General features: G+C 43.8%; 1 protein-coding gene across 6 annotated transcripts in view; it reads left to right on the forward strand.

The window, feature by feature from the left end:
- The window catches only part of Homer2 (homer scaffold protein 2), a 134,216-nt gene extending 124,972 nt beyond the window's left edge, over positions 1–9,244 (forward strand). For 4 of the 6 annotated variants that reach the window (XM_048790180.1, XM_015493013.2, XM_048790176.1 and 1 more), the window contains 5 exons: positions 442–581; positions 3,870–4,026; positions 6,246–6,356; positions 7,019–7,099; positions 8,320–9,244. In XM_048790180.1, the coding sequence (XP_048646137.1) occupies positions 442–581; positions 3,870–4,026; positions 6,246–6,356; positions 7,019–7,099; positions 8,320–8,508 (678 nt within the window). In that variant the 3' untranslated portion in view covers positions 8,509–9,244. The remainder of the gene's footprint in view (positions 1–441; positions 582–3,869; positions 4,027–6,245; positions 6,357–7,018; positions 7,100–8,319) is intronic. The other 2 variants (XM_015493014.2, XM_048790177.1) reach the window with 1 other exon arrangement.
- The last annotated feature ends 144 nt before the right edge of the window (positions 9,245–9,388 follow it).

Raw genomic sequence — 9,388 nt, forward strand, 5'->3', positions numbered from 1 at the left:
TTATTTTATTTTTATGTGGTGCTGAGGATTGAACCCAGCGCCCTGCGCATGCCAGGCGAGCACACTACCTCTTGAGCCACATCCCCAGCCCCCCTTTTCCCCTTTTAACCTGTAACTTCCATCAGTGGTATTTAAGAAAACCAGATACTCAAGGTTGGTAGATTTTTCTGAAAAGTTTGAATAAAAAGTCTCTGAGCAATGGCCCAGGTGTTCTCTTTTCAATAAAGTACATGGACTTTATAAATGCCATCTGGGTTTTCCAAGGCCTTTTCCTGCCATTATTGACACTCTTTGTTAGCTTGTTTACTTCTTTGTCTTCAGTACTTTCTGGTTAGATGAGTTGGTTTGTCCACAGTCACAACACACAGTTTCTCATTATGACTGATTTGCTGGCAGTGTGAGGATGAGCAATAACGTGTGAAGATAATTCACTTTGGCCAGGAATCTGGGTGTGAAACCCCATCTTCTACTCAGGCATCCAGCGTCAATGGAACGGATGATGAAAAGGCTTCTCATGTGGGTCCAGCTGACACACACCTCAAGTCTGAGAACGACAAACTGAAGATCGCTTTGACACAGAGGTAAGGCTTGTTTAGAATTCACATCCGAGCTGGGCACAGGCCTGTAAACCAGCAACTTGGGAGACTGAGGTAGGAGGATTTCAAGTTGGAGACCAGTCTCTGTAACTTAGTAAGACCCTTTATCAAAATTAAAAGTAAGAAAACAGGACCAGGACTGCAGCTCAATGGTAGAGGGTCCTTGGGTTCAACAATCCCTAGTAGTGGCAGAGATGGGGTGGGGGTCAAGATCCTGTTTTCTTCACGTTCAGAACTTCTGGGAAGCTTATTAGGCTGAGCAGGATTTCAGGAAATTGAGAGAGATGACCGGCTGTCCTGCTTTGAGCATCCATCTCATCTCCCTGGCAAAGGGAGACTAGTTGGCTTCATGGCCCTTCTCTATCTGCCAACCCATCAGCATCAGTTTGTGTGTGTGTGTGTGTGTGTGTATTGACAAAGTGTGTATGGTGATGTAATTGAGTGTGTATGAGGTATATGATAGGGTAAGTGTGTGAGTACATGTGTGAGAAGGGATGTGTGTGTCAGTGTGAATGTATAGTGTGTGAGAGAGTATGTGGTACAGCTTCGAAATTGTACTTTTTTTTTAGAAGATAGATTTATGATAAAATTGAGTCTTGACCAAGAAAAGCATATAAAAACCTAAGAAACTGTGATAAATAATATGAAATCACACACAAGTCAGTAACTTTTTTGTTTAAAAAACCCATCACATTGGTCATATATTTGAAGAAGGTATTTGCTTTACAATATGAACTGGAACCACAAAATACATAAGAATAAACTTGGAAAGAAATATTCAAGATCATGTAAAGCAAACTTTAAAATGATTTTGAGGATAAAAATTAATCATTTAACAGATAGATAAATTTTTCAAGGTTTTATTTTGTTGTTTTGTTTGAAGTGCTGGGGATTAAACCCAGGGCTCTGCAAGTGGTAGGCAAGTGTTCAGACCACTGAGCCACGCTCCCAGTCCCGAGATAGATTTTTTTAAAAATGTTTTTAAATGTGTGTCTTTTATTTTTAGTTGGGACATAATTATACATATTTGTGAAGTTTAGTGTGACATTTAATACATATATATTATATGTAATGATCAGATCAGAATAGGTGGCATATCCATCACTTTATATTCAAACACATTATATTGGGCCAGACATGGTAGTGCACACCTGTAATCCCAGAAACTTGGGAGTCTGAGGCAGGAGGATCATGCCAGCCTCAGCAACTTAGCAAGACTTTGTCTCAAAATAATAAAAAGAGCTGGGGATGTGGCTCAGTGGTTAAGCACCCTGGGTTCAATCCTGGTACCCACCCCCAAGGAATATATTTTTTAAAATTATATTAATATAATTATATAAACTTATTTTATATACATATAATTATATTTTAATATAAATATATTTTTTAATTGGGAAATGGTAAGAAGACTTGATATTTTCTAAGGTATCAGTTTTCCTTTAGTAGATCTATACATGTAAATTGATCCCTATACTGATATAAAGGTTTCTTAAATTTTTGATGACATGAGTGGTACTTGCTTTCCTGTGTCTTCAGGGCTGGCCTGTGAGTGCCTTCAGAATCATCCTGCTCACCTGGCCGGGGGCTTCGGCCAACTTCCCTCAGACGTGGAAGAGAAACTATCTTCCTCAGCCCATTTAAGCTGTGTCATATTGAGAGCCATCTGGCAAAATTCTTCCATTGTACAGATGAGGAAACTGAGCCAGTGATTCCCTATGCAAGGTCACATGTCTAAAAGTAAACCTTTCCATCACCTCATACTGCCTGCCCTTCAAAGCTGCAGTTGCAATCTCCTCAGGGATATCCCACAGTCACCAGTCACATTCTATAGCTAGAGTCACTAAAGGGCTGGCACCCATCTCCCCACCTCAAGTGAACTGTCTGGTGCTTGGAGCTTAATTCCTGTGATCTGACCTAGGAATTCCAAAAAACATGTGAGACTCTTAGATCCCGCCACCTACCTTTAGATTTTGGGTCTTTGTCAGGTACTTCAAAGAACAAAACTGTGACCAGTGTCTTTTCTTACTCGTCAGGTGATTGTGAGGACTATTTTTGACTGTTTAAGTCACAGTGAACTGCCTGGATGAAAGTGTTTCACCCCTAAAAATAAATGTTTTCAAATCCTGGTTTAATAAATGGTGTGAAGCCATTTCCCTAAATCAGCTTAAATTCTCAGTCATCAATTCCAAAATTCATCAGATTTTGGAACATTTTACTATTTTTTCAGTCTGTGGTATTTCAAACTGTGAATATGTATTTTCTAATCACATTCCTAAGTTCTTGAGGCTGTGGGCTGAAAGATAATGCAAATTATTCAGTCACAGTTGCATTTACTTAAAATTTTTGTTTTAAAGTCTTCAGAAAGAACTCTCTTCAGCCAGGGAGAAACCTGATGGGCTTGTCATGTGCAGCTCTGCCCCATCACCTCAGGTCACATTCAGTGCCACAGATATGGGAGCTCCAAGGCACAGAAATTAAAGGAAAGTCGAAAGGGAGAAGTTAGTGAGAGGAACCTGATTCAAATTTGTTTTAAACTTCTTCCTCACTATGCACATAAAACCAAAGGTAAAACAGAAAGCCTTTGTGATGAGGGTAGGGGTTTCATACCTGAGGTGATGCCCCCTGAGGTGACGGCCAGCCAAAGCTCCCTCACACACACTGAGGTTAGGAATACAGTTTTGCTTACAGGGGCCTGATTCCCCATTTGTTTCCTTTGTCCTCAAGCCCTTGATTCACAAATCTGGCTTCCTTTAAGGGCTCGGAGGAGGCACAGGTTAAAATGAGGCCACTTTCACCCAGGCTCTTTCTGTGTTTGTGTTTGTGTGACATCCTTGGACTCTGGAGAGGTTCATGGCTTTCACGATATTCTCAAAGGGTCCCATGGCCTGCCTCAACAATTTAGAACCTCTCAGAGTGTGCAGTAGGAGGTTAGCCAGGAAGGAGGGGGAGGTGGGTATTTATCATGCTCAGCAGTCTTTCTTTTTAGAAGTCCATTCTTCTTTCTTTAAGAAGTCCATTCTCTTCTAAGGCAATTCTTTAAGAAATTAGCCTGGCAAGGTGACATGTTCACACTAGAAAGTGGTGCCATTGACCCTCTTGGCAGTTGGTAGGTGCAGCCAGACCCAACCCAGCTCACTAGTGGGTGAAGGAGTGGGCTCCCCTCAGGGTGGGCTAAGTGGCAGAGTCCCCATTCCCCAGGTGAAAGGAGGTGCACTGTGATGGCTGGCATCCCCCTGCCCGCATCTCCACCACCACCTATTTCCTGCCCCACAGTGCTGCCAATGTGAAGAAATGGGAGATCGAGCTGCAGACCCTGCGGGAAAGCAATGCTCGGCTGACCACAGCACTGCAGGAGTCAGCAGCCAGTGTGGAACAGTGGAAGAAGCAGTTCTCCATCTGCCGAGATGAGAACGATAGGCTCCGCAACAAGGTGGGCTCCTGGAACAGCAGCCAGCAGGAGGGAGGGCCCGCTGGCTGGGGTGGGCAGCAGGAAGCAGGGGCCACTGTGGTCCTTTCTCCTCTCCTCCCTTCTCCTCCCAGGGGCAGGAGAAAAACCTGCTGCCTGATGCCATTGAACATTCTCCATCCCACTGCTTTTCTTAGTAGAAATTTAGGCCATATAAACTACATTTACCAAACCAAGTTTTATAATTCCTGTCATTAAGGAGAAGATAAACAAACTGGTGATTGCAGCTTTGTCCTACGCCAAGAGCTCCCTCTGATATGATTTTTGGGCTGGCTGATTGTCACAGTGGTCTTTCCTTAGCACTTCTGTGACTAAGTGGTCTTCAGTGGAGGAAAGGAAGTCAGAGGATAAGTGAAAAATAGGCCCAGAACATCCTGAGGATCATTGCTCAGTTTCCATTCAAATCATTATTTCTAAAAATGTAAACCTAGGAGGGAGAAAAGGAATATACTGCTTAAAACATGTAAGGTGGTTGCTGACCACTGCCAGATGCTCTCTATTTTCTAACTTCAATGTCCTGCAATTAGATTTTTTTCCAGACTCACCTATAAACTTCCCTGTAATTAATCACTCTCTTTGTGGTATTGCTGAGTTGGTAAAGTGGGTTTGAGGTGACTCCCCAGACTTTCCTGTTCAGGTCTTAAGGTTTCTGTGCTGACCACATTATGATGGTGAGACCATTACCCACCCCTCTAAACCCCACCCCCGTCATGAAGTTTGGAGCTTTGGAGCATGAGCTTTGGAGGCTCCAGGTTTCAGGAGACATGTCACATTTAGATTGGTGTCCACTGTCCCTTGAGCCATTTCTATGACCTGAATGGAGCCGCTATAGACCAGCCCATTGTTTCACTCTTTTCCTTTGGTGCTGATGGCACATAAAGCTGCCTCATGTCATTTTTTATCTCAGAACTGAAAGTGCTGACAGTCGGTTATCCCAGGCCAGCTGCTGACTTTGCATGTTTCTGAACAAAGCTGCCTGGCAGACCTGCCTGCCAGAGTTGCCCTTTCATTTTTTCAAGCAAAGAGTGAATTTGAATTCCTTGCTTTGGTTGGAGTATGAAAACCAAAGACAGTGTGGAGGAGTGGAGGAAGAGCATCATTCTCAGAGGAGTGTGGACTTCCCTAGGTGGGACACATTGGGACCTTGATTTCTAGGCTGGAGGGGGAAGTTGGTAGGATTTCCAGCCACAGTTCAGAGGTTCCAACTCTGAGGGGTGATGCAGGCCACCTTCCAAGAATGTCCTCATGGCAACCACCCCAGTGCCCTTCATATAAAGACCACTGCTGTCTGTGTGAACACTGAGCTGCTTTTGGGTGGTCTCCAAGAAATACTCAGCATCAAACAGTAATATCAGGGTGTCAGGCCTGCATGAGTAACCTTTTTGAGGAGTTAGGCCTTGAAGTAAGGAACGAATGCAGTCCTAGAACTTGCCATTCAGTCTCAAGGAAGAGGCCCACTGGCCAGGCCCCTTCTGCATTCATACACGAAGGAAGGTCATCTTGATATATACTGTTTAAAATGTCATCACATCCCATTTGGTGGCCACTGTTCTACAGAGTTGTTAGAGTCTCTACTCTGCTGGCTTAAATCCTTGAGATGAAATAGAATAATTCAGGACATGATTCAAATGATGTTAAAAATCATTCTGGGGAGAAGCAGATCAATTTGGAACATCTTGCCTGTGATAGACCCTTAAAACAAACCTAAACTTACTTCCATGTGACCAAGATAGAAAAACAGAAGTCCAGAGCATTCTGCAGTCAGGTTTCATTACTTATTAGCCCTGCAAGTATTAAGTGAGGCATCCCTTACAAGCAGGGGTAGCAGCTCCATGGGGAGCCGCTTGGAGCGTGTTCATAACCACAAAGAAAAAATATTTTAAGTGGGTCAGTTTATGGTTTATTTTAAAAGAAAGTATAAAAATAGCTGGGCATTATGGTGCATACCTATAATCCCAGCTACTCAGGAGGGAAGAGGACCATAAGTTCAAGATCAGCCTTAGTAATTTAGAGAGACCCTGTCCCAAATTTTTAAAAAGGAATAGGGATGTGGCTCAGTGGAGAGCACCTCTGGGTTCAATCCTCAATACAAGAAAGAAAAAAAAGAAAGAAAGAAAGCATAAAAATAGCTTTGGCAGTCTCTTATTTAATGACTAAACTAGCATTTAATGTGTTTGTTGAAGATTGACGAGTTAGAAGAACAGTGCAGTGAGATAAACAGGGAGAAGGAGAAGAATACTCAGCTGAAGAGAAGAATTGAGGAGCTGGAGTCAGAACTCCGAGAAAAGGAGACGGTGAGTAGTGGATACTCTCTAAACATGGTCCTTGGCATTCTCTGGGCCTTGTGGAGTGACCTCTGTGATCTCAACCCAAGGATATAGCAGGTGGCTTGGGGCAAGTGACTAACCCTGGCAGCTTTCTGAACACCAGGACAGAGAGCCAGGAGTCACACCTAGGTACAGATACTCCAGAGCAGAGAACAGCCTCATCATTACCCTCTGCAGCCTCCTCATGTAAGAGTGACCTGAACATTTCTCAGAACACTTGGGCACTTCTATAGATCAAAAGTTGCCATCAAAAGTTGTTCTGCATGTAGTCATTTACATTCTGGGAGGCAAAACAGTTAAGTACACACACATTTAAGACCATGGGCAAGTTACCAAGCCTCTTTGGGTCTCAGTTTCACCATGTACAAAACAGTAAAACATAACAGTACAAAACATAAAAATACGTGCCTTTTTATGATGGTATTATGGACTTCATATGATCATGCAGAAACACACTTGGCCCTTTGAATCACCTGATAGTTAAGAATAGCATCATCACCACTATTGCTTATGCAGACAGGATGGGCTGCAAAAACAGTATCTATTAGTAAATGCACAGGTTGGTTATTTTCAAGTATACATTTATTTGATTGCTTTCATGTTCTTTTTTGAATTCCTGTATCCTCAAGGAGTTGAAGGATCTCCGAAAACAAAGTGAAATCATACCTCAGCTCATGTCAGAGTGTGAATACGTCTCTGAGAAGTTAGAGGTAAGAGAGGGGCATACCTGTCCTGGCTAGATGAGAAGGCAATTGTCATGTTGCTGGTGTGTCTACTCCCTCTAGCTGTCACTTCTAGGATGATAAAGAGGAGTGAGTTTCTATTTGTAAAAAGCTGGTGTAATCACATGCCCCCTGGCCTTAAAAGCAGACTCAACAGCATTGGTCTTGTGGTTTTTTCACTTATACAGAGGCATTCTATGTATAACCACAGCATAGGTGGCTAGTTATCTCCCAAAGAAGTTCCTACAAAACCACAGAGAGAATAAAGAGAGGGACAGAAGGGTGGCCTGAGAGTATAGAGTCAGGGTGCAAGTCCACATCAGCCACTTCCTAGCCCATGACTTTGGGCACTGACCTTGGTCAGCCCTTCCTCCCTATCCTCAGCTTTCTGATCCATAAAAATGAGGGGTTTTAGGTCCTCCTTCGCCTCCAGGGGTCTCCTCACTTAACATACACAAAGAGCGCTTTATTGAATTACACAGTTCCTGTTCTGTATTGGTAAGTAGTTCCTGGGTACATGTTCAAGAAAGTCCCAGTTTACTCCCATGAAATAAAGCTGTTATTTGACATGAAGTGTACAAGGCTTAAGGCTCATTTAACAACTCATAGCCCTCCTGTCTTTGGGAACTGTATCTGATTTACCTAGATTGGATTGTAGGCCCAGCTCTGCAGAAATCTCCATGGTGATGGTATCAGGATGCACAGACTGCCTGTCCCCGAGCCACTGGTATGGCCAGTCCTCCTTAGCCAAGGGCCTGGGACTTGAGGAGGCCTCTCAGGGGAAACAAGCCACTTTTCCATTTATTCTGTTTCTTTCTCAGAGTGGAACTGAAAAGTGGCCTCTGCTGGCCACTCTAGGAGGGGGGCTGAAAATGCCACACCAGGATTTCAAGCCATCCCTGCTGGGCCCTTTGTGAAGGCCCCCCTCAGGCAGCTCTCTGCATTCTGCAATCTGGGTTAGAACTTGGGTTTTGAGGCCAAATGTTGGTCCAGGGAACAGGCAGGAAGAAGGGGCTGAAACACCCACTGCCACCTTTCTGACATCATGATTACAGGCTTGTGTATTGAAGGGCATAACTTGTCTCTAGTGTCTTTGACCCTGGCCCACGCCCGTGGATCTGATGGAGAATGATTGGTTCAGCTGTAGCAGGCTTCGTGGATGGTTCCCATCACTCTTTTCCAGACTCTTCTCCCTTCTGTTTTGTCAGGCAGCAGAGAGAGACAATCAAAACCTGGAAGACAAAGTGCGATCTCTAAAGACCGACATTGAGGAAAGTAAATACCGACAGCGTCATCTGAAGGTAGAGTTGAAGAGCTTCCTGGAGGTGCTGGATGGGAAGATTGATGACCTCCATGACTTCCGCCGAGGCCTCTCCAAGTTGGGTACAGACAACTAGGGCTGGGCACAGACCTGGGCCCTGGATCATGAGTCCCACGTGTGTGTGTGTGTGTGATGAAATAGGACTAGGATGTTCTCCCGTTAGCATTGCTTCTGTAAGTGCAGGCGCAATTTGTCTTGTTTCCAAACCAGTTGTGCCGTCCACTCACTCCTCTCCAGAATAGAAATCTCTTGCTCCTCTGGCCTCACGAGGTTGTGGACAACTGGAAGATTCTGACTCAGGAATCCAGAACTAGGTCTACCTAAAATGTTTACGCAGTCAGGGCAGGGATGTTTATATCTTTCTTAAGGGCTGTTGCAACCATATGAACCGAAAAACAAGGTAATTTTCTAATTCAAGTATCAGTGTCCCCTTTACAACAGGCCTTTTTGCTCCTTTTACTGAATAGCATTTGGAGTACATGATTGTCCACCAGGCTCCAGTCCATGGGGCAAGGAGGGAGTAACGTCTCTCACAGTAAACATTGAGTCATTTTAAAGCAACCATTTAGTGTGGTGACTTATCTGGAGAAAGAAAGCAAGTTTCTGGGTGAATTTTCTGGTATGGGAATCACTTGTATCCACTATATCCCATCCTCCCTCAGTTTGTATGGTTTCGACAATATTCCTTTTGTTGGTTTTAATTTCTGAGCAGATGCTTGTGCTGTGGGAACAGCACATGGTGAGGGCGCCAAGCACACAGTGCCTGGCACAACGTAGGTGCTTAATAAATATTGTTCAGTTAAACATTTAAACAGAATTTAGTGTTTTAATCAAACCCCACAAGTAGAGTCGAGACCCCTATTGAATGATACACCATCTTTTTTTTTTGTGCTGGGTAGTTATCAGGAATGAATACTACTGTGATCAAACCTGAGGCTCAGGTGGCCCTGGGTTAG

This window comes from Marmota marmota, unplaced genomic scaffold (assembly GCF_001458135.2).
Source record: "Marmota marmota marmota unplaced genomic scaffold, marMar, whole genome shotgun sequence".
NCBI classification, from domain to species: domain Eukaryota; kingdom Metazoa; phylum Chordata; class Mammalia; order Rodentia; family Sciuridae; genus Marmota; species Marmota marmota.